Source organism: Vanessa atalanta, chromosome 6, assembly GCF_905147765.1.
Source record: "Vanessa atalanta chromosome 6, ilVanAtal1.2, whole genome shotgun sequence".
In the NCBI taxonomy this organism is placed as follows: domain Eukaryota; kingdom Metazoa; phylum Arthropoda; class Insecta; order Lepidoptera; family Nymphalidae; genus Vanessa; species Vanessa atalanta.
In genome coordinates, this window is record NC_061876.1 from 7,686,934 (window position 1) to 7,712,324 (window position 25,391).

Consider the following 25,391-nt stretch of genomic DNA (forward strand, 5'->3'; position numbering starts at 1 on the left):
AAAGAGTGAGATAACATCTAAATGCAATATTATTCAAGACTGCATGATAAATCAGCAATCTGTGGTGTATTCTGTATTGGCAACAGTACATTTTTGCGTTGCTCTTGCTCACGTTGAATTTATTGCGAGTACTTCTCTGTGCAGTTTGTCCTTTTGTTTGTAGTGGTCTACTTGAATATGTAATTCTACAGTTTTAAGATTTTACTTTCAACTTTCTAGTGTTAAATAAAGTAATTTCCGTAACTAACACCTACTTTAACATCCCGTGTCAGGCACTTGTTATTTGCTAACTAAACTAAGGATTGAGTGTACAGCAATTTCAAATCAATGTATCATTTGAGATGTAATTTTAGATGTGTTTGGTGTTTGCATTTTATCATTTAAGCATTCGGTAGCTGTAGTAGTTGAGAACATCTCACACATCGATGCCTAGTTCAGTAGAACTGTAGTGGTTAATCCGGATTCGCGATCCACATTTACTCATTGTCATCGTTGTGTTGCTTTATGTTTTAACACATTCATACTGTTTTATCGTGTTGGAGTATTTTTAGAACTCGACTGTGGTATTGAGTCTGATGTCTCTGTAAACATTATACGATTGTAAATACTTACGCTGTTTTTATTATGAGTAAATGAATTATTAAAGTGAGTTATAATTTGGATGAAAATTTCACCTGAATGTGATGAAAGTAACTTTGCTTATGAAGTGGAAAATTTTCAAGAGAAATAATAACATATTTATGGTAAGTTAAACAATTTAAATATACATAGAAATTAGTATTTTCTTATTAATTATTAAAATAAGAAATGTAATATATGTACTTATTCATATTCTATATAAATATAATTTTATGTTGGAGAAATAAAATCCTTCCCATTTTTTTTTGGTAAATAAGTTGTATTTAGTTGATTCAAAAACTTCTACAAAATGTTATTTAAATAAATCATGACCATGAACTTTCTATTTTTTTTAAATTATTATCAATCTGATTACTGACAAGACATTATGAAATCTTATTAGAAATATAGATGAAACAATCTCTCGCATGTTAATGAAGTAAGATGATATAGAAGTCCAGTTTTGTGAAGTCATATAGAAAGCATTTTTAAATACTTATTAAAAAATGTTCTTAAAGATCCATATTATCTTTTTATTTCGATTGATATAAAGTCGTAGGTATAATGTGTTTGTTTTAAGATAATATTGTATTGTAAAAACATATTTTTCATACTTATTCAAACCTTTATATTGACATATTTTCTCCATTCTTATTTTTATTTGAATAATAATAAAACTTATCAATTATTTTCTATAACAATTTTTAATAATATAATTTTTTTACACCCCTGTAATATTATTTATTTACATAAACCAATATCAGTCAATCCTGTTTTCTGGTACTTAGCTTAAACTAGTGCATAGAGTCAGTAACTCTTTGGTGAGGTAATGTTTACTGTTCACAACATAATACCAGAAAATTGTCAAAATTTCTCTGTCATCAAATTACTAAAAAAATTTTAGGGATACATGCAAAAGTTAATATACAAATGGAGAGTTCATTTATGTTAGCACATGTTGGTAATGAAAGGGTTGACTCTTAGCTATTTCTTTGTTTTATAGAATAATAATAATTCCATAAATTCCGTAAATTCTTCTCAGGTCAAGGTATTTTTTATACTAAACCAGTGATCATTTTTAATTTGACACACTTTTGTATTGTTGTATCATGTATTTGATTTCTTAATATTAACAAATTCATACAAAAGTTACATAATAACTGTCCAAATAATTTATTATATTATATCATTGGTATTTAGTAATAATATAAACATTATTATACAAATAAAAACATAAGCTGCCAAAGAAAATACTTTAGTAAATGTATACACTGTTTGTACAAAATATAAAATAGTACTTCACCTTTCCGTCTGGTGACATGCTAATTATAAATAATTGGTGCTTTCTCAAATCATATATATAATTATTGTCCCATAACAATGTAAATGTTGTCTTACTAGAATAATTTAAATTCTTTACATGTATTAAGAAATATCAATTCATGATAAGGATAGTTACATGACCTGTAATACATGTTTTTATAATTATGTAAAATAAGTAAGGAATCTTTGTGATTCAGTTTTCCAACGACATAGCGAACTTATCAGATTCTCTAGAAAAACTGGATATACAATATTGTACAATTAAAATATAAAAATATTTTTGCAAGCTGCATAATAGTTTCTTGCTGCATATTTTACATTTAGAATTAAGTTACTTGCTCTAGTTGGTAATTTAATTTATTTTGTTTTTGTTCTAAGAAGTAAGCAATTTCATTTTATTTATTTTACGAAAAAAATGTGAAAATTAGTTTATTTGTTACACTCGAGAGGGAACACTGTTACATGAGGGAAACTCTTAACTACTTAATCGATCATGACCAAATAGTGCATACTAGTATTTAGGGGTACAGAATAGGACATAGGTAACATCGGTCCCTCCTCCGCACACGCGGGTGAATCCTTGGGCGGAAAGTCTAGTATTACATAATGTCAAAACTTAAATTGCAAATGTCATAAAAATAAAATAACACTAACTAATTTATAACTACATCATCTAGATGTACATCAGACACGATACAGGAAGTCCCAAAAACCAAGTGATAATATTGCAAGTGCTAACAGGCTAGCTCATGATAATCCGTAATAACAAAAAATGATGTCACTAAAATTATGATATTATTTACTTAGTTTTCGAGATATTTGCATTTTTGGAACTCATGAAATTCTAATATTGTTATATAATAAAAAACACTATTGCTTTTTGCGTATATCCGGTTAGTAATTAAGGATCCCAGTATGCAGACTAAATATTTTTTTCTAACATTTTTTTTTTCATTGCCTTTTAATGTGATTTTATGTTATTATATCTTGAGTCAAAATAATCTTACTATAACATAATGGGTACTAAGTTCCTCGGACGTCATAAAACCATCTTCGCAATAAAACAGTCGGCAAATAAAATGATCTATTAAAAAATGTATATTTTATAGATTATAATTTTGTTTATGTATATTTTATGTCATTTTGAGAAGTATTCCTTATTTCAATAGCATTAAAAAACTTAAGGTTGGTAATTAAATGTAATGGGCGCTTAAGAGCGAAATTACTTTCTAGCATGCTGCCAAAATAACAGCCACGACTTTAAGAAAAACAATTTGTTAGCCTAGTGATCGTGAAGGTTAGTTCTCTTACGGTTCTCTTCGTAAGGAAGAGATAGAACAATAGATGCGATACGAATAAGTACTTGACAAAATTATTACTCTCCGTGGACCGTAAGAAACAAACCATCGAACGATCATTTTGGTGACCACTTTAAGGATTAACTTATTTTGAAATATTGTTTGAGAATGTGAAAAACATATTATTAAAATATTTTACTTAAGTCTCTGTGTGTAAAAATATTTTATAGTTCAAATATTTTATAGTTGCTTTTAAATTACAAAAGATTTTGTTTGAATTTTATTATTGTTACAAATTATTATCTGTGTTTTTAAAAATAACAAGAAATAACTTAAGAAACGTTGTTTGCCGTTCCTAAATTGCAGTTGCAGATTTAACATTTTGTTTGACGTAAAATTCATCTTCTTTTAATCTTATTATGGATCTTTTTATGTATATTATGTAATTTTAAATCTCAATGTGAAAAGGTTCCAAATTGAGATATTGATAGATATTATATAATTTTACACTTTTAACCGGTCATCGATGATAAATAATAAAATAATAGATGCAGAAATAATTTACTTTAGAGACTCTTGTATACAAAATTTAAACCATTTTCCTTAATTCGATCCATATTATGTCGCCTAATAAATATTTTGCCAACAATAATTGTGTATGAAAAATAGTTTGGATCACTTATCCCAGTAATATAAACGTTGTAATAATATTATAATGTTAGTATGCCGGCGGGGCGGCACAGAGTAGTCGATTTTTATTATCTTGTATGGAGGGTGTGGTTGGGAGTGGCACGCCAAACATCAACTTGGAGATCGATAGTATCGCGAACTATTCCGCTTGTCAAACGTTTTAAATGTCGAATTAATACAAAACCCTATTCGAATTGTTTTCATCTGTGGTTTTCGTGGTAATATCTCTTATAAAGCCTTAAAACATGAGCAAGATGAGCAGAAGCAATAATAAAAAGTGCGAACAATTATTTAAAAATATATACCATTAAACATTATTTTAATCTGTTAAATACTCTTTACAGGTGCCTGCTTATTGGTATCTCTGATTAGAACTATAATTTTAAACTGAATAATATTCCATATCAGGTGTTTATATCGACGTTACAGTTACGATTAATTTATTGTAAAGCAAGGCAGTATTGAAGCTGCTAGCTTCTAATGTGAGTAAGGAAGTAGTTTCTTATTTTCGATAATAATGCATGTTACCCAATTAATATATTGTCGTTTGAACCAGCAATCGATTTCATTAGATTCGTGACAAACCGTATTTGAACTGATTGTTTACCCAATATTGCTTTCTTGTATGGTAGGTGTTGTACATGACCTCTTTTTGAACGTATTTTCCTAACAAATATTTAGGATTAGAAGTCTTTGGATTTTGTTTTGGGTTTATAGAAGGTATGTTTGCGGCATAGAACAAAAATGATGATATCGACTCTAACAATTTTAAGTAATCTTATGTAATTTCATAATGAATATTCGTTTTTATGATAAAAAGATGCTAAAAATGTGACTGAATATTGTTTCTTTGGGCGCCTATTGCGTCTAGACAGGACAAATCGCGCCTACTTTCATAAGCAATGACTTAAGCGTTAAATTTTTTTTATATCTCTTCTGTAGGTATTATTGCCATCTAAAATATGAATTATTTATGATCATAGGTAATTGAGTTACAAAATACAATCTTAAATGGCGATCCAGATGAGTTTTATAGAAATATAAACACAAAATAAGGCAACTATTAGAAGGATCTATAAGATTACAACAGTAAGTAAATCTTACATTTGATTCTATTTTATATTTAAATATGTATTCGATGTATTATGGAAAGATTACTAACATAATTTTTTTACCGATTAATGAAATATCTAAAATTGCTTATTTTCATATTTTAAATGCTCGTGCATTAAATTCTAAGCACCGCTGAATCAGCCTCCTGCTTTATATATTCATTGTGCTATTTATATCTTAGTAAATATGTAACCAAAGTCGAGGTTACAAATATTCAACATGAATAAGGCATGTGTGACGTGAAGTTACGCTAAACATTTATAAAATTTGTATTAGATAAGCTATTGTAAGAAGTAGGATAATAACGTAGACTTTTGAATACAATTTAATTCCGATTTGTGGTCTGCGTTAGTTGCATACACGAAACAAATAAGTTTAAAACACATGAATATAGGAGCAAATCTCTGCTATATTTGTAAGAGTCTTAAATAAGAGTTGCAAAAGCTAGATTCCGTGTTAGCGCAGATTAAACATAAGCTTGTATAGTCCGTACATGCTAATGTAATTTGATAAGTTTTACAGCATAAATAATGAGTTAATAATGATGATGCCCTAGCCGATTTCGGCCACTATGGCAGACTAGCCATATACGAAGGCCATATTGTCCTAATTAATGTTATGCTTTCACGTCTTAACTACTCAACCGATCATAACATTTTGTATAAAAAATTTAACGGGTATTAAAAAGGATACCCGTAGGTAGGATATACGTACCTTACCTCGAGAAATCATGGGACTATACTCAGAAAACGCCCATACACCACACGCCTTTGCTGAGAATTAAACGACCGAAAAATTCCAATAGCTTATTTGGTAAAAGAATTTTATCGGAGTTTGCCGATTAAATGGTAAATGGTAAAGCAGGATTCTATTGTTACGATTAGCCAAATAATGTACAAAAATGAATGTTCGGGCGAAGAACAACAGGTATAAGTTTGGCATCGAAATCAGCAATTATACTTTTTATTTCTGTATATCATAGTGTAAGTTGGTCATAATTATCGAAGATCTGTTGTTCTCGTAAATAACCAAGCACATATAATATTCTAGTTCTACAGGCGTTATCAAATTCTTAGTTGAATCTAGAAAAAAGGAGATGATATTAACTAAAAGTGGCTCGAAAGGAAAATCGTTCTAAGTTTACGATTTAATGGGGGAACGGGTAGAGGAACAAATTTTTTTTTTTTTGTAAACAACAATTAGTTATAAAAATTTTAATATGAAAAAGTTTTAATCTAACATTTTTAATAAATTAGTGGAACCCGCGGCTTCGCTCGCTTTGACTACAACAAAAACGTTTCAAGAACTTGTTTACAATCTGTATTCCAAACATTCCCCCCTAAAAGGATGAAAAAACTAGCCTATGTCTGTCCTTGACGTATGAGTATTGAGCAAGTATCGTAAGAAATTCGTCAAAATCGATTCAGTAGCTTAGGCGTAAAAGTGTAACAGACTGACAGACAGATAGATTTATTTGAGGATTTATAATATAAGTACAGATAATGATGGAAACGATCACATCATAATAAAGTAATTTCCTACATTACGCTAATCATTTAAACTACATGTATCGATACGGCGATAGTTACGCGTTTCTAGAATGACGCTGTTCCCGCGCCATTATTATTAATATGGTGTTCTTCAGAAACATTTAGACGCTTTATAGCTAAAATAGAACCGTGCGGTCCACTGGTCCAAACCGCAACACGGCATGCAATCGCGCGGTTGTCGCTTGTCTGAACGAGCGTTAGGTAAATATGAGTTGACGTACAAAAAAGAATAACTATACATACATACAAATAAAAAAAACTGTACTTATATACTAAAACTACTTTTGACTATGTGTCTCTGTTCCGAATAATCTAGAAAACTGTTGGACCGAAAGAAGACATGATACTGCTTCTATCGATTAAAATTGTTATTTCGTATTAGAAAATATATTAATAATAATTTACCAATTTCCTAAACTGAATTTTGCGGATAGTGTTATCAGGCCTAGGTTACTCGCTTGGTCTATACATTGCATGCAGAGAGTTCAAAAATCCTCGCTTGTGTTTGGGTTTTTTGATTTGATTTTGGTACGGTTTTTACTAATAGAAAAAGCTATAAAAGACAAAGGTTTGTATCATTTGTGAATATATATAAAAAGTGTTTAGTCCCAAAAAAAAAAATTGTTTCGTCTGTTTTCGTTCTGGCTTAAAGGATACTCGAAAACAAAGTACTAGAAAACTGTAGGTCTTAAAAAGACCCACAGAACAGTCCGCGATAAGATGTATTTGCGAAGCCATATTCTGATTATTTTTTATCCTTATTCATGTTACCTTTAAAACTTAATATAGATTAAAATTGTCTTTTAATGATAATTTCTTGTCTTTTAATGAATGAATAATTTGTATTTTAGAAGATATTACCATTTCGAAATAGATATATTTTAATCACCTGTTTTTACAGCAGTTTTTTAGTTTATAATGTGTGAAAGCAATCTATACTGTAGTTAAAATGAATGTTGTGCATGCTTGCACATATTGTTGCATTCTAAATCTAACAAATTACGTAAGCAGGTAAACAAAGTACATAGGAGTTTAAATACAAGTACATACCTCGTTGATTTTTAATAAATTGATGAAATAAATAACTGTAACTTGTATTTGAAGAACTATGTATAACTTAAAATAATAGCCAACACATTATTATTAACTTAGTTATATGTTTTCTGTATCAATCACGTGAACTACTGAATGTGAGATTATGAACAAAAGCCATTGATATTTTTAATTTCGTTGATTATTTCTCCTAATCGTAGTAATAAGATACTTATTTCATTTTTAAACTATAAGCTAACCTATTTGCGAAATTTTGTAAACAAAAAGAACAAAAATCTAAGCTTACGTCATAATGTTAATATGATTTTCTTGTCACTTCTTATATTGGTTAGATAAGATAAATAAGTATTGAATGAAAGTCAAGAGTGTTTAAGACAATTGAGACGTTAGTTATTTATCTTATTATTTAGTTTGTGTTATTTTCACAAACTAAATAATGAGATAAATAACAATGATCACAAAATATCGCATTTGGGTTAATTAACTTAAGATGACAAACATGATGTATGAATGCTAGCGTTCCCTCTCCGAAATTGTTATAGACACACTGTTCTTTTTACGCTATAAGCAAACACATAAGTTGACATTCTCAGAATAACTATTATATAATAATAATTCTTAGAATAATAATTAGATAAAAAACATAGATTCTCCGTTCAATACGCTCGGTACGATGGTCTACGCGAACGTGATGCTACGAATTAAAAGTTGTTTTACTTTCAATCCCGAAAACAATGAAGCTTTCAAGAGTTCTATTTTACAATGACTATCCGACTAGTGACTTATTTTGGAGCTTGGCGTCCCTCCTGACCACGAGACCTAGTCACAAAGTCCATCGTAGCGGTATTTTGAATATCCACCTGGCTCATTTGCGGAAGGAATGTTTGTCATCGGCGGCCACCTCTCCCTAGAGTCACGATCGCAAGAGCATTAAAGGGATATAACATATCACCTGATGATGTTCCTACGATTAGATTCTTACTCTCCTAAAATTGATGAACATTTTATATTATTTAAATATGAGCTTATCCTACTTTTGAATTTAGCGAATATTAAAAAAAATATCAACAAAATCCAATACAAATAGGTACATATATGTGTGTCGAAATATAGAAATTGAGTTGGTAAAATTAAAGCATCATATATCTAATGCAGTATATTGTTTATATGAAACATGAAGCAAGACGTCGGAAATCTAACGACATTTCCTCTTCTGGTTCTCCTGTCAAAGCACTTATGAAAAATGTATTAATTTTTCTAATGTTCTATCGCAAACGTAAAAATAAAGGAACATTTTTTGCAAAAATTCAGATAATATAGTTGGACAACCAAAACGGTGGTTCAATAAAATTAATTCACTAAAGGTCGTCAATTTTAAGGATGTAGAGAAAATGTATTAAATATTGAAGCTGTTACTTAGCTTGTTACAAGAATAAATTATTTCCCTCTTCCCGTTCCATTTGTTTTTCTGCTGATGTATGCAAGCAGCATCATGTGATGTTAGCATTTTACTTAACTTTTTCGCTGTCATTTTATAGTTGCGTCAAACATAAAATACATCAATCAACCACGTGGTCGGTATAGAAGGCGTAACATAATAATAATTATTGAATTCGACTTGAGTGAGGTTAAAAAGGGCCAAATCGTTTTCTACGAAATACTAAAATCAACAGAAGTTGAATGTGTATGACATTTTTATAAATCTAAATCATTCGCTTTAATTCGATTGAATGTCTTTAAATATGTAGATTCCTGTAAATATCGTATATTCCGTGAAAAGTTAATCTAGCTACATTACCTTTTTATTAATGTCTAAAAATAACTCGGAGCGTTATCGCTGACGTTATCTCAAGGCGAGATCGGTGTCGCTGCTGGTTTGCATCGTATCCGTCCGACGCCCGCGCTTCTGTAGCACCACAATCCTAGTTGTTGCTGTTAGCCTATATCTTGGAACATAGAAAAATAATCGTTCCTATAATAGATTCACAGCAAAGTATTGTCTGATCATTTAATTTTTTTTTATTTATACTAATAATTAATTATTTCCTCGATAACCACAATTTAGCATTAAATTGAGGTTATTATTACCTATAAGTACGAACAGAAGTCGCGTGAAACAAACAGCACAACAGGGTATTTATTTAATAATTATATTCATAAAATCTATAAAACAAAAATGAGGTAATATTATAAATAGACAATAAATTAAATTACTGTCACAGATAATATTACAAAAAAATGAGTTAAGTTTCATATTACATAAGAATTTACATTGTCACCTAAACAGTGTTCATGTAATATACCGGTATAAAGAGACGTTAATGACGAGAAATACTTTCTCGAAGAGTAAGATCTACAATATATTCATTTAAGTTTTAGATTTTATCCGTTTTAGTTTTGCTAGCGTTCGCCATGTAAACACCCGTTCGGCGATTTTCTCTCTGATTGCGTTGACGTAATAACTGTATCTCACAAAACATATGATATATTATATTATGCTAACTATAAGGTATCATGATATGAAAATTCTGTTTAAACGGATTTGAAGAGTTTGTTCTATTCGTAATTTCTTTATTTTTTCATGTCGGTTTTTTATGGTTAAGATATTGTTTAATTCAAAATTTGTTTAATCAATACGTATTCAATTGTTCTTAAATACATTCCATACGATATGTAATTGCATAATAATTATTTTATTATGTTTCATAAATTAGATTCAGCTTAAAAAGTAAATTATATCACCTATTTTCAATGACGCCGCAAATGATGTCTAAAATCTTAAGAAAAAAGACTAAGTCTAAAGTACTAATGCAACTTGACAATTTAATAAGTATATTACTTCCTTAAGATTCATTTATTGTTTATTATGTTTGTTAATGTTAAGTCTTTAATTAAAACAACTACTCATAAACAGCACAACATTTATTTGTCAATCTTGCTGATTAAATTTCTAAGAGAATACGCCTATCTAATTCTTCGACAGGCGTCTTTTATTTGCCACGGATCAAACATAAAAAAAGAAAGAATTTAAAGCATATTCTTCTTACTTCTTACTTTCATTTTTATTGTCAGTTGTTTTAATGAATGTAACAATACAAAAAAAAATTTCTACCTCACTATAAATTGTTTGTCAATGACTAATTGCAGTGATCTTTGGACACTAAGCTGTAGAAGTTGGGTCGCTCATTTTCATAAAACCGTATTCGCCGGAGTCACTTTGTCAAAATAACGTCATGTCAATTGGTTTAATCGGTCGCCGGCTGCGAGCCAATTACTTAGTTGACAGCAGGGAAGTAATTCCTACATTTGAGGGCGGAAAACGCGCCACAGGAAGTCTTCCTTTTATTAACTTACAGAAATAGATGTTCTCAATTATTCTCACCTTTTCTTAGGGAACAGTAACAATAAAATATACTTGGTGATAGGGCATTGCTCAAGCCCGTCTAGGTACCTACCTCCCACTCATCATATATTTTAACAACAAGCAGCAATACTTAATATAGACGTGTTCTTGTTTAAAGTTTGAGTGAGCCAGTGTATTACAGGCACAAGAGACATAACATCTCAGTTCCCAAGGTTGGTGGCGCCTTGGTGACGTAAGGTCTATGGTTATAATTTACCATTATATGACGGATCGCCAACCAATGCCACAAAAAAAAAATCTAGTTCCACTTAAAATCAAGAAAATTTGTTAATTTAAGATAAACCAAGAGAGGTATTTATTTATTTCAGTAAAATATGACAGTTTCAACCTAAGGTTATTTCTCCGACGCTTTTTCGGATAAATGAAATAGTTTCTTATATATTTCAGTAACATATATTTTTTTTCTGTTGATAGAACCGTAGTTATATTTTGTAACTTTATTTTTTAAAACTAAAACGTGGAGTTCTTGAGTATGTTAGTTTGTCATCAATATTCTTTGTTCAATATGTGTTTAATTCGAGTCGATTTGCTTTTTGTTATGTACTTGGAAATATAATGCAACGGCAAAAGTGCTTTCGTAAACAGAAAAGTTGTAATGATCCTTTGTTTTTATTAATCTATTTTTAGTCATTGGCTATCATTATCGCGGGTACTAATTATATCGTCTTGAGTCGTTAGCTACAATATTTACATTTTGATAACAAAATTAACGTTTCCGTATGACATAAAAAACGTTGTAAGGTTTTATTGTGATTTATTTTGATCATTTTGAAGATATGGAACGATTTAACATGCTAAACTTCTATCACCTAAAATTTACTTATCATAAATTTATCTAGTCATAATAAATATATTTATTAATTATGTTCAACACAAAATGGGTATTATTTATAACCAAACATGACACGTGGTTTAATAGTCACAAGATGTGTAGCGTTGTTGTAATGTGACTTTTTTAAATGTGTGTATGTTTCGAATATTTGGTAATAATTTATTAATTTGCGATGACGCTCGATTTTTGAGTAAAAGTCGATACAAGCAGACGTTTCCAACTATTACTAGTATTGGTTTCTGAATCGTCTATTCTATTAAGGCTCACACGTGGGAGCAGTGTAACGATGCCTTGCGTTTGTTGCAGGTGCTAGTACCGCGGTGAAGGCGACGGCATGTGGCACGGTGCGCGAGTGCTCCTACTCGCGGCGCTGGGGCTACTGGCCGGGCCTTCGGTCGCCGCACCCGCTAAAAAGTACAACCTTACCATCGGATACCTACCCTCCATTAAAGGCGAGCACAGAGACAGACAGGGTCTCGCCATCTCTGGGGCCCTTTCTATGGCCCTCGAGGAGGTTTGTTTGAGTATTAATTGACCTTTTTGGTGATGGTTGATTACGTTATAGTTGATTTTTCCTGTTTATATCATAAGCACAAGAGAGAAATGAACTCTATTTTTCTAAAATGTTTTATATAGAGCAGAAACTACTTAATTTAGAAAGCTTTCTTTAACCTACATTAAGGCAATACTCTCGAATGTAAACTGACATCGTTTCAAATATTGACATCCCAGTTCCCAATTTCGGCCGGCAAATATTTACTGTGTGTCACGTGTAGGTTACGAATGAGGCAGACAGTTTCTATATATTACAGATGGTGTTCATTGAACATTGTGACTGACTCATATGTTATAGAATTATTAATTCTGCGTAGTTACAAAGGAAATTATATTGAGAGTTAGCTCTACGTATGAACCATTATAAATTTATAAGAAGTGTGTCATGATTGACTTGTAGTGAAAACAAAAACTGACACTATATTTTTGTAATGTAAAAGTTTTGCCTAATGTTGCTAAAGATTTTTGTAATTCTATACGATAGTTAGATCGAGATAGTTGCCCTTATTCAAGAAAATATACTAATCTATCGGTTAACTTAATTGAAATCATGTGATTCGAGTGTTTGAGTTCATTCTAAAAAACAAGAATGAATCGGTTTTTTTTTCAGATCAACAATGGCACAGATTTGCTACCCGACGTGCGACTGCTGCTGGAATGGAAAGATACGAAGTGCGACACGGTGACGGCCACGCGTCTGCTCACCGACATGAGCTGTTCTGGAGTCGTCGCCTTCTTCGGCCCTGAGGGTCGCTGCCACACCGAGGCCATCATAGCCCAGTCTAGGAACTTACCAATGATATCTTATGTGAGTCGCGACAGTACATTGTTTTGAGAATGTCTCAATAAAAATAGGTCCTAAAGCAATCCCTTATATGGTAAAATTCAAAATTAAATTATTCAAAAACAAAATAGTTCTATATATACGTATTATATCATTCTACTTACGAATAGAGAACGGACTTTTATTTTTAATTAAATGATTTATAGAAAAAAAAAAAATTGTAGATTCAAATTGGAATATTAAGCTTTGTCTTGCTAATCAAACTCTTTTTTACATTGTAGAAATGTTCGGATTACCAAACTTCAACGTTGTCGAACTTCGCAAGATTGGAACCTCCGGATACGCAGGTTGGCAATGATAACATTAAAATATTTTTTAGTAATAATATTTATACAGTAAAATATAAACGACGCGTAAATACAATTTCAGGCGACCAAATCTGTCATATCGTTGCTTCGATACTACAGATGGAATAAGTTCTCGATCCTATATGAGGAGTCGTGGGTGACGGTGGCGTTGACGTTAGAGAACCACGCGAAGAAGAATAACATGACCGTGAACCATCAGCGACCGGTCATCGACGGTTTCAAGTGCTGCGAGGAGAAGATGACTTGCTGCGCTCCTGGCTTCTGGTACCAGTTCATACAGGACACTAAGAACAGGACTCGAAGTAAGTGTAATTTGTTTTCTATCGGTCTAGGACGTACTTATTAAATTATTTATTTTTTTGGGAAGGAAAACCGTTATAAAACATACAATTAAGATATCAAGGGAAAAAAGTCACCAAACAACCAAATTTTCACAAATAAGTAAAACATAATTCGTAGCATAGTTGATTGTTGAGACAGTCACAACTAAAATTATAAATTGAACATAAATAACAACTTAAAATGATACGTAGATAATGATTTGTTTACGTAGGTTTTTACATATAATCAATCATTGACAAATCTACCGTGTTATTGAGAAGTCATATTTTTGCAGATATAAATTCTACCGAGGGATCCGGTCTGGTTCGTGTCAAATATGTATTGATTATGTAAAGATAGAAAGTTGTTTTACTAAATCAAACTAATAACAATATATTATTTGTTCGATTTAGTACGTGGCGGATAAAAACATATCAATCAATTAACGTCTGTAAATTAGATTCAGGGATCAGGGGTTTTTAATAAATAAATAGATTGATGTGAAGCGTCAATGGCGCAATGGTTTAAGGGCCGCCTAGCGTTGAATCGAAAATCGCGAGATTCTCCACTCGTAACTCAAGTTTTAAACTTAAACGGACGATTAAATAGGACTATTGTGAGTTCCTTGGACCCGCATTGGAGTAGCGTGGTGGAATATGCTCCAAACCTTCTCTTCAAAGGGAGAGGAGGCCTTAGCCCAGCAGTGGGAAATTTACAGGCTGCTAATGTAATGTAAATATAATGAGTTCCTTATAATGGGGCATTGCTACTATTCCTTATAAAAAAATACAAAAAAAATAATGAACCAAGTTCTTTTGCCATTTGTATAATTTGAGTTTGTCTCTTTCAGTATATGTGTTCTTGGGTTCAACCGCTGGCCTAATAGATATGATGACAGCCATGGAATCGTTGCAATTATTTGTGAAGGGAGAGTACATGGTCATATTCGTCGACATGATGACTTACTCGCCGAAGGAGTCTTTAAAATATTTGATAAGTAAGTATTTTTTTTTACAAAATTTATTGGACCAAGATTTAGTGGTCTAATTTCTAATGATATCTATTTATATTAGCAATTAAAATATACAGTAGGAAGTTTAGATTAGTTGTTGCTCTTGTAAGTTTCTAGTTGCTCTGCGTCTTTATTCGAAATGCACTCATATTTCTGACTTAGAGTAACATGAACGAAAGTTTAAGCTCTGTTACAACTTCAGGTCTAATTATTATTATTATTATAGGTATAATTAATGACTTGACATTAAAATAAATGGACAATGGAATTAAAATAATCGAGTGGATCAGCAGCAAGTCGGTTATCACCCGCGGCGCGCTTGTGTTGCAGAGACGGAGGACCGCGCGTCGAAGCTGGTGTGCCCCAACACGGCGGAGTTCCGCAAGCGCGCGCAGTCGCTGCTCGTCGTCGTGTCGTCGGAGCCCGAGGGCAGCTACGAGTACTTCACGGGCAAGGTGCGCGTCTACAACAGCATGAAGCCCTTCGAGTTCCCGCTGCCCGCCGTCTTCGAGAATAGGTTCAACAAGGTGATGCACCGTGTCGCAGGATCCTCGAGGGCCGAACGCGCTTCAAACGTTTCGCGTGACTTTATATGATGTTACATTTCAGTTCGTGTCGATATATGCCGCGTATCTGTATGATTCTGTGAAGCTCTACGCGACCGCTCTACACAGTCTCATAGAGGAGGAAACAACACAGAAAAATGAAACTATTACTTACCAAAAATTAATGAGCATCGCTACCAGTGGATCTGTTATTGTTTCCAAAATGATTCGTATAACTCCTTTTAAAAGTAAGTGGTTCATTTTCAAATAAATAAAATATTTCCAACCATGCTTTTCAAATATTTTAGTAGATTTTTTTTTGCGTAAAGGCGGTTTTACTCTCACAGTTTTTAATTTTGTGCTTCATTGTTAGTTCTACGAATAATAATGCATCATTTATATGTAACATAACGTTTCAAATTGCATAGGTGTATCTGGTATGTCGATTCGTTTGGACGAACGAGCAGACTCCGAGGGTAACTTCTCCGTGCTCGCCTTCAAACCCGCCAACTTCACGGATGATGACGTCAACTGCACATACAGCATGATACCCGTCGGACACTTCCAACAGAGCAGTCGTGAATTTCCCGTGAGTCACGGAAACCTTCTAACCTGCTATCATGTTATATTCATCAAACAAATAAAAAAAATTGTGTTACTGTAACAACAATAATCTCAAATAATCTCATAGTTATAAGCATATGTAGATGAATTCCATGCCAAAAAAAATACCATTCATTTATTTTTTACATTGATGTGGTATGAAATACGTAACTAAGGATATCTCATTAATTAAGTTATCTCAAACAGAAGGACCAATAAGTAAAAATAATCCAAATTAACAATTGAAATTGACGTTTTCATGAAGTATATAGCATACTGAGAGATGAGACTCTCTCTGCCCCTGGAACCCGGTGTGTGGCATGCGGTAGCTCTCGCTGAGCGCACTCATTGACGTTTGTGGTTACTGTTTCGTTAGTAAGCGTCATACTGTGAAGTTTTATTATTATTAGCCTGTAAACCTATGTGTATGATTTTCTATATGGTCGTGGAAAATCTATGTCCACACATTTATTGTTCCTTTTTTTTTCAAAAATGTTTATTTGTTTTACAGGAATATAAATTAAATCCCCGCCTGCCAATCGACTGGCCGGATAGCGTTAAGCCTGAAGACGAACCGTCATGTGGTTTCCTTAATGAAAAATGTCCGAAGGATGACTCACAGATAACGTCCCTGGTAGTCGCGGGGACATTAGCTGTGACATTATTCTGTGCCCTCGTAGTTACTATAAGCATTTATAGAAAGTGGAAAATAGAACAAGAGATAGAAGGATTATTGTGGAAAATAGACCAGCAAGAAATAGCCGGCTACTTAGGTAGCGGTCTTATGTTGTCGCCCAGTAAGGTAATACATAAATAATATATATTATATAAGCTATGATAATTCTGTATAGCATACAGTTTTATAAATATTAATGTGGAAATGTGTATTGTTCTACTTACAGTTAAGTTTAGCCAGTGGGATATCTTGTGAGAGCAGATGTTGCACACAAATATTTACGACGACGGCGCAGTACAAGGGAAACGTAGTGAGAATAAAGGAATTGAAATTCACTAAAAAGAAAGTAAGTGGTCAGCTTGTACGCAGTCAATCGTGATTACACTAAAGCCAATTCCAATGGTTTTTAATATTGCCAACGTTTTGAGAACTTGTTTTTGAGAATTTGGAAGTAAAATTTAAGTGAATATAGGTAGTTAGTGGAATAATATTGCCTTATTAATAAATCTATGTTAAACAAGGACTGTTTGTAGTGTATAAGTAACAGAGAGTGTTATCAAAATGTTATAGAATATGCATATTTAAGGTTTTTGTATCTCTATTCCTACCCTTGGAATGGGCTATACAAGGTTTTTACTGTCATACAGCTTTTTATTGAAGAATTCCGATAAGAACCCATCTAGGTTCTTCATTTCTAGAAAAAGGGTTGTTATACGTTATACTTGTACATTGTACAGGAATAAGTTTTTAATTCAGCGCCGTTTACATAACCTCCAGTTACCAAGCTTCTATGGAATAGAATAATAAAGAGTAATTTGTGTAAACAAAAATAGTATAATGATGTGTATTGTACTCGTGATGCTAAGTGTGTGTGTGTGCGTGTGCGTGTGTCGCAGGACATATCGCGCGACGTGATGAAGGAGATGCGCCTGCTGCGCGAGCTGCGCCACGACAACCTCAACTCCTTCATCGGCGCCGTCATCGAGCCGCTGCGCGTGCTGCTCATCACCGACTACTGCGCCAAGGGGAGCTTGTATGTGAGTCACCGAGACGTTGCTCTCTCTTGCTCTTTCTTCTATTTCCTTGAGAAATGTACGTTTTCAACTTGATTTTGTTGTCTGAATAATCATATTTGCAATTATTTTGACCTTTCGCATCGACGTCCAAATGCAAGGTATAGCATAAAAATCATATATTTTTCTCATTCAATAATATAAGTACTAAAATATTTGTATTTTCTTTGCAGGATATAATTGAAAACGAAGATATAAAGCTGGATAAGATGTTTATATCTTCTCTGGTGCACGATCTCATCAAGGTATCGTTTTAATATATTTATTATGTAAACAGTATGGTATGTTGCGACGGGGAATGATTTATTTTCCTTGTCATACTATGTATAACATCATTACAGTTACCAAAATATACAGATATATACAGATATTCTGATAAAATTACATGATTCATTCTTAGTGTCTTGTTGACGACAAATTTCACTTTGTCTCAAGGGATGCGTCAACGTTTCTGAGCGACATAACATGTATGTTCTCATTTTAGTTATCTTACTTTCTCAACTCGTCTTAAGCAACATATTTGTAATAATTAATCATATTATACTTTATATCGTTATTCGTGTCTTATCTTTTGTCAGATCCCTTAAGCTTGCGTCGCATTGCTTCAGTCGTACTCCGATATTGCAATTTTGTCGACGCTCGATGCGCGATTAATTATAAATTTGATTTCAGGGTATGAGTTTTATTCACTCATCGCCATTAATCTTCCACGGAAATCTCAAGTCTTCGAATTGCGTCGTCACATCGAGGTGGATGCTTCAGGTAATAACAAATAATTTATACTAGTTACTATATAAATTTAACATTTTCTCATATTATTGAATTAATTTGAAAACGATAAGTAAAATTAATTGATAAATTTTATTTTATTTTTAGGTAACTGATTTTGGACTCCACGAATTAAGATATTGCGCTGAAAATGATTTCATCGGGGAGCATCAATATTATAGAGGTGAGTGAGTCGTTAGATGATCTTTATTATATTGAATTCAAATCGCTCATTGGTAACGAGACACAAATTATATGGTCACATGGCATGATAATAACTATGCAATCCTTATACAAGTTATAACAAAAGCAAAAACTGCTTTCTTATCTTGGCTGTGACACTGTTGATGTGACGTTTAGAAAGTCAGTATAACTACAAGCATTTCATGTCACATATCTAATAAAATTGCTCTATATTTATTGTTCTTCTCAAGAAATCTTTATAACATTTACTCAGTGGCAGGGCTTTGTGCAAGCCCGTCTGGGTAGGTTAGCAATACTTAGTATTGTTGTAATCCGGTTTCAAGGGTGCCAGTGAGCCAGAGTAACTACAGGCACAAGAGGCATAATATCTTAGTTCATAAGATCGGCGGCGCTTTGGTGTAATGTGAGGAATGGTTATTATTTCTTACAGCGTCAATGTCTATGGGCAGTGGTGACCACTTATCATCAGGTGGCCCATTTGCCCGTCCAACAACCTTACTTATATATATATATAAAAAAATGTCCATGTCGCATCGGTGTTGTTACAATATCGGTGCCGATTAGCGAAATATTTTTGGGAGTTCCTTGTAAATAACTCATACTTATAGGTAATAAAAATACAATTTATAAATTTTGTCTGTCATTAAAAATATCTCAAAAAATTAAAATAATACATACTCGTAACAAATATAATATCTTCTTAATATATATATTTTAAATCAACGTAATTTTTGCAGGCTTATTATGGAAATCGCCAGAGTTACTGCGACAGTTAGATGATCCAAACGGTACCGTCGGAGGAACGCAGAAAGGTGACGTTTATGCTTTTGGCATAATTCTGTACGAAATCATCGCCCGACGAGGACCCTTCGGCGCGACCACTCTGGAGCCTAAAGGTGAGGACACGATACAGAGCAGACTTTTCAATGCAGTAAGCGTAAAGTTCGCACTAGGCACCCTCGGTACTATCGTTAGGGGATCCGTAAATATTTTAATTCTGGTTAATCTTCGTCTCAAAATTTACATTCGACACTGAAGAATTTCTGACCGGAGTAGAATCGGTGTAGGATAAACAGCGTCTTCTTCGGTGTAATATTGATGAATCGTCCCTAACGTGAGAATAAACGCCGAAACGAAAGTAGGATGTGTCCCCGCGAACAAGCCACCCGCGATAGTAACGTAGGCGCGCCCGCCCGCAGACATCGTGGAGCGCGTGAAGCGGCCGCGGCGCGAGGGCGAGGAGGCGTTCCGGCCCGACACGCGCGCGCTGGACGCCGACGACTACGTGCTGGCCTGCATGCGCGACTGCTGGGCCGACGACCCCGCCGTGCGCCCCGACTTCCCCGCGCTGCGCACCCGCCTCAAGAAGATGAAGTCCGGCAAGTACGTGTCGAGGCGCCCTCGATGTTAGGCGATGGTTTTAAATTCTAAAGAATGTGACGTATTGGGCTTTCTTTTCTACTTCCGTGACAAAAATTACATCGTTTTTATTTTCGTAGATCTAGAAATATTATGGATCAAATGATGGATATGATGGAGAAGTACGCTAATAATTTAGAAGAACTAGTCAATGAGAGAACGAGGCTACTGATAGAAGAGAAGCAGAAGACCGAAGACTTGCTCCACAGAATGCTACCAAAGTAAGTGGCCCCTGTCTGCTTTTCCGAATGCTCTGGCATCAATGTGGTTTTAATGTCACCTGATTTAACTTTCGATGTGGCTTCATTAATTGTTGTGTATGTTTTAAAATGTACAATCGATTTAAATATCCCCTTCGACTCGTATGTGCAATCAGCGTTAATATTCAATGAACGAAACTTGTTTTTCACGGTCAAACACTTCACATTCATTTTGTTCTTGTAATCCATACAATAATCTTATAAGGTTCATAAAAGGATACCATAAAATTTAATAATTGTACATTAAATTAATGTGATAAAGCAAGCAATTTTTCAGATGTATTATTTTTAAACGAAATAATCAGCCTTGCAGAATTGTAAAAACTGTTTCACATATTGTTGACGTCTTATCACACTGTATATAAAGTCAGTATAATCTCGTACATCTATTCTAAAATTGAGAAGTTTATATAAATTAAGAAAATGTGCATGTTAGATTTGGACTCAGTATTAAGCGAGGTGATGTAATCGTTACTAATTAAGGTACGTAATGTTGTAACTAATATTAACGTAAGCACAGACGAGGAAGACGCAAATACAACAAGCCGCACCGCGCTTCTGGCCGACCGCAGCGGTGGTACTGGTTTACATTCAGTCCAGTCAAGTCGTTCTCATTATGTCATGCCTTGATTTCATTTTATGCGACATATGATTAATATTTGATGGTCAATAAGAGCTTTTTTTTGATACGCTATAAATTTTAAATAAATATATACACGATTGGATAATTTGTTTTGGGTGCTTAGGGTTGCTTAGGGTGCAGAATCTGTGTTCCATCAGTAGCGATATGATTGATATATTACAAAACAATAAAATAAAAGTTCGGGTGCCATTTTTTCTTCATTAGATCCATTAATTTCGTCTATTCCGGGGTTCAAAAAGTCAATAGTTCCATCGACATGGACTTGATGTAAAACAGTAGTACATGCTCTCGTAACAAAAGGAAAAAAATGTATTTGTATTCAATTTGTTGTACTTGTGTTCTTTTCCAGATGTGGGGGTTGAATCCATTATAGAAATGTCGTGAAAATTTCTTGAGGTAATTAACTCTCTACTGGTGATTGTAGTTAATTCAGTTGGTCTCATGCTGTAGGTGCCGGAACGTCGCTTCTCACTAGTTATTATTGTAATTAGGTTTTCTGATAGATGATACTAAGAGCTTGCTTGGGTTGTGGTTTAACATATGCATTATAGTCGGTGTTGGCAATTTCGTAGCTTATTTTCGATCATACTTAGTCCATATGTAGATGTATCAATATTACATAGTAATGTTTAACACTTTTCTAGCATGTTTTTAATATATATTTTTTTTATTTGATAACGTAAGTAAAATTTGCAGGTATATGATATTTTAGATTTATAACAGGGTGCTCAATTTTTTTCTTATAATTTAATCTTGTGTGGATTTGGACGAGGACAATGCTGTGAGTTTTTTCAAGTTACTAAATACATTTATGAAGCAGCTATTGTTTTATTATCATTTAATTATATTATTCTTGATTTATAAATATGTTAATTATGTAGAAATGTAGATATTATGATTTTTAGTAGTGCATCATTCGGCATGATATTTATTATTAAATGTAAAAAACTAGTCAAATTTTCATTATCTCTATGACTTTCGGGTTATGTTTGTTAATTTTTATTTTTATTTTTACTAAGAATCTACTATCTAATCCTAAATAATAATTTTCTAAATCGTTCAACAAATTTAAGAGATTTAATTAATGAAAATTGTCATACTTATATTTTTTCCCGTGTGTTTCCAATTCATTCAGTAGTAAATAGTAATTAAAATTTATTAGTTAATATTAGTAGTAAAACACAGAACTGTACAACTGTAAATGCTAACTGTATCCGTGATATTGTTTCAGATCAGTCGCTCGTCGGCTGACGACGGGCGAGGGCGTCGAGCCGGAGTCGTTCGACTCCGTCACGATCTACTTCAGCGACATCGTCGGCTTCACCGCCATGTCCGCGGAGAGCACGCCGCTGCAGGTCGTCAACTTCCTTAACGACCTGTACACCGTGTTCGATAGGATCATACGAGGCTACGACGTGTACAAGGTTGAAACCATCGGTGATGCTTATATGGTGGTACGTAGTTTTTAATTTCATCATTCTTAACTTAATCTAATTAAATACTCTTTATATATTATATTAAATCAAGTACTGTAAGTGATACTCTCATGTTGATTTTTGTTTTATTTAACATTGTCAGGTGTCGGGCCTACCGATAAGAAATAACGATAGACACGTAGGAGAAATCGCATCAATGGCGCTGGAACTGCTAAATGCTGTCAAGAGTCATAAGATATCTCACAGACCGAACGAAGTTTTAAAGTTAAGGATAGGGATACACACAGGTATTCATAATTAGTTTATTAATATTTAAAAAAAATTGTATTTAGCGATCATTTAATAGGTAATCGGTAGTGAAGTATGTAAATTATTATGAAATAATATTGACATATCCGTGGCGTACTGTTTCGCCAGGCGCGGTGGTGGCGGGCGTGGTGGGGCTGACCATGCCGCGCTACTGCCTGTTCGGCGACACCGTGAACACGGCCTCGCGCATGGAGTCCAACGGGGAGCCGCTGCGCATACACATCTCGCCGAGCTGCAAGCAGGCGCTCGACAAGCTGGGCGGGTACGTCGTGGAGCCGCGCGGGACTATTCCCATCAAGGGAAAAGGACAGGTAAAGAACAAAATTTTGGAAATCCGCAATTTGGTTGTCTAACTGTATTTATGTATGTAGCCAAAGATCAATAGAATCTTGCCTTCTCAACTCTGGGTTATCTTATAGTCTTTTAAAAAAGATTATTTTACGAATGATACGAAATTCTGTTGATGTCAAGATCAGAAATGAAACTTCCGAATCCAGATAAATGGCATAATTGTCAGTTATTTGCTTCGATTCGTTTTAAACATTATATGCTCACATCTTTCTTTGAAACCGTTAAAATACAATTATTTCAATAAATTGATAATTCATTTTATATAACTATAATAATAAATTGTATTGGTTATACTTCTTTATATTTATAATTTATTTAATTATATTGGTTATATTTCTTTAGCTCCAAACGTACTGGTTAGTCGGTGCGACGGAGAAGGCAATACAGAAGAGGCCGGTAGAAGGGGAGGAACGCCCTCTGTTCTGTCGGCCCAGGAGAAGTCCTCGCTTGACGGATTCCAGACATCCCTCTATTTCGGGTAATCGATTCGCTCGTACATAATTTTTTTCACGTTTGAAGATATTTTCTTTAGCATTTTTGAGAGCATTTTGCAACCACATTCGCATGGATATTCGAGTTCCATCAAAGAATCACGAATGTATAACCACTCGCTTCGATCGCAACGCTCCATTCGATCGCAAAGACTCGCAGCGAGCGGGCGCCAGGTGGCCAGCGGTATATACGGTCGGTTGTCCCGCAGAGCTGCGAGGCGAGGCCCGCGTGCGCCAGCGCCTGCACAGCGGCGCGTCGCTGCCGCCGTCCGCGTCGCCCGCCGCGCGCCGCGCCGCGCTCGCGCCCACCTCCAGGTCCATGCGCTTCTTTGCCGTGCTAACTTTGCTTTTAACGAGTGTAGCTTTGTAGGCATGTAAACTAATATTTTAGCTGAGTTTGGATGTCACTGCTGTGTGATTTTTTATTTCTTTTTCATTTTTTGTTTGAATTAATTTATATCCATTTTTTAATGATTGTTTTGATCACTTCAAATGTGGATCAGGCTACTTTTTTTCTAAAGTTTGTGACATAATCCATCGACTAAAGTCCGTATCCGCTAACAGACGCGCACTGAGCTCGATCGCGTCGTCGACGGCGTGCTCGGGCGCGGGCGAGGCGGGCGCGGCGCTGCGGCCGGCGCGCTCGCTGGACGTGCTGTCGGCGCGCGGCCGCCTGCGCCGCCACCACACCACGCGCTCGCTGGACGTGGAGGTGGCCATCGCGACCGTCTCCTCCTCGCTCTTCAACGGCAACGCGTTCGGCCTGCCCGACGACCCGCCGCGCGCCGACGAGGACAGTCCGCTGCTGCGCAAGGCGAGCCTGTGTAACAAGCTGGACCGGCCGAAGCGCAAGGTACCCGACTCGGACTACATCGAGTTCTACAAGAAGTGGCGCTCGCTGGAGAACGTGGCCGACGCGAAGAGCGGCGCCAAGATGCCTCGCTTCGCGATCCGCTCGTGGCTGCTGGGCATCTTCGGCGGCGGCGCACGCAGCACGTCGTCGTCGCTGCGCCGCGCGCCGCACCTGCTCGACCGCGAGTCCGCCGTCTGAGCGCCGAACTTCCCCTCTAAGTGTATATTGCGCTATATGTATATGAAATGCTGTTGTAAATAATATGTGTAAGTAAAACGATGTTACCGTCAATTGTGAAATAAGAGTTTAATGTTATTAAATAATTTCTATTGAACAAGGTCTCTTAATAATACTGACATAGATCACATTAACACTACCGAACGCCTATTTGACGGCGTCACGTAAACGCGAAGCTTCCGCGTTCCCCGCATCGGTAGAAGGCGCCCAGACTCGACCGAGTCGCGCTCGGCTCCGCACCGGTCCCGGGGGCCGACGACGAGCTCGCCATCCGGACGGGCATTGACTAGAGGCTACGCGTCGGCCAGCAGCGGCACGCCGGCGGGGTCGCGGCCGTTGACGACGAGGCGCACGTCGCAGCGCGTCTCGGCCTGCTCGATGATGGGGCACGACACGCTGGTGTGCTCGTGGCGCAGGCTGGGCGCCGCCAGCAGCTCGGGCCGCGCCGCCGACACGCGGCCCTCGCCCGTCACCTGGGATCGAGACACGCCATTCACTATGCGATCCTCTTACACTAGTGTTGATGTACGACTTAGTGATATAATTTTAAGATTATAATAGCAAATCTCTTTATCGTTTGCA

At 35.0% G+C, this 25,391-nt stretch overlaps 2 protein-coding genes across 6 annotated transcripts in view; one reads left to right on the plus strand and one right to left on the minus strand.

The window, feature by feature from the left end:
• The first annotated feature begins 58 nt into the window (after positions 1–58).
• On the plus strand, positions 59–25,055 carry LOC125064985 (receptor-type guanylate cyclase Gyc76C-like). Of its 4 annotated transcripts, none has more exons than XR_007119600.1 (25): positions 59–743; positions 12,208–12,415; positions 13,067–13,264; positions 13,522–13,587; positions 13,670–13,910; positions 14,780–14,926; positions 15,272–15,468; positions 15,551–15,734; positions 15,915–16,075; positions 16,601–16,891; positions 16,992–17,111; positions 17,662–17,802; positions 18,012–18,083; positions 18,511–18,600; positions 18,715–18,790; positions 19,548–19,706; positions 20,010–20,193; positions 20,310–20,450; positions 22,364–22,586; positions 22,711–22,855; positions 22,986–23,188; positions 23,571–23,706; positions 23,929–24,034; positions 24,284–24,838; positions 24,934–25,055. XR_007119600.1 is itself a non-coding variant. In XM_047672355.1 (25 exons), exons 3-25 carry the CDS (start codon positions 12,236–12,238, stop codon positions 24,768–24,770), a joined length of 3,948 nt encoding a protein of 1,315 aa, XP_047528311.1. In that variant the 5' UTR covers positions 59–179; positions 552–743; positions 12,208–12,235; the 3' UTR covers positions 24,771–24,906. The 4 variants fall into 4 exon arrangements, 3 of the variants coding, with proteins under 3 accessions (XP_047528311.1, XP_047528313.1, XP_047528314.1); XM_047672355.1 differs by lacking the exon at positions 24,934–25,055 and having other exon boundaries at positions 59–179; positions 552–743; positions 24,284–24,906; XM_047672357.1 differs by lacking the exon at positions 24,934–25,055 and having other exon boundaries at positions 59–179; positions 24,284–24,906.
• LOC125064987 (guanylate cyclase 32E) overlaps positions 25,051–25,391 on the minus strand; it is a 40,637-nt gene continuing 40,296 nt past the window's right edge. For both annotated transcript variants that reach the window (XM_047672359.1, XM_047672360.1), the window contains exon 26: positions 25,051–25,282. In XM_047672359.1, coding sequence (XP_047528315.1) covers positions 25,103–25,282 — 180 coding nt within the window. In that variant the 3' untranslated portion in view covers positions 25,051–25,102. The remainder of the gene's footprint in view (positions 25,283–25,391) is intronic.

Bases quoted from the DNA above. Each gene is read 5' to 3' on its own strand.
- LOC125064985 (XM_047672355.1), top strand. From the start codon at position 12,236: ATGTGGCACGGTGCGCGAGTGCTCCTACTCGCGGCGCTGGGGCTACTG. The intron at 22,856-22,985 runs GTATTCATAATT...CTGTTTCGCCAG, and splicing joins AAGGATAGGGATACACACAG to GCGCGGTGGTGGCGGGCGTG. The intron at 23,707-23,928 runs GTAATCGATTCG...GTTGTCCCGCAG, and splicing joins CAGACATCCCTCTATTTCGG to AGCTGCGAGGCGAGGCCCGC.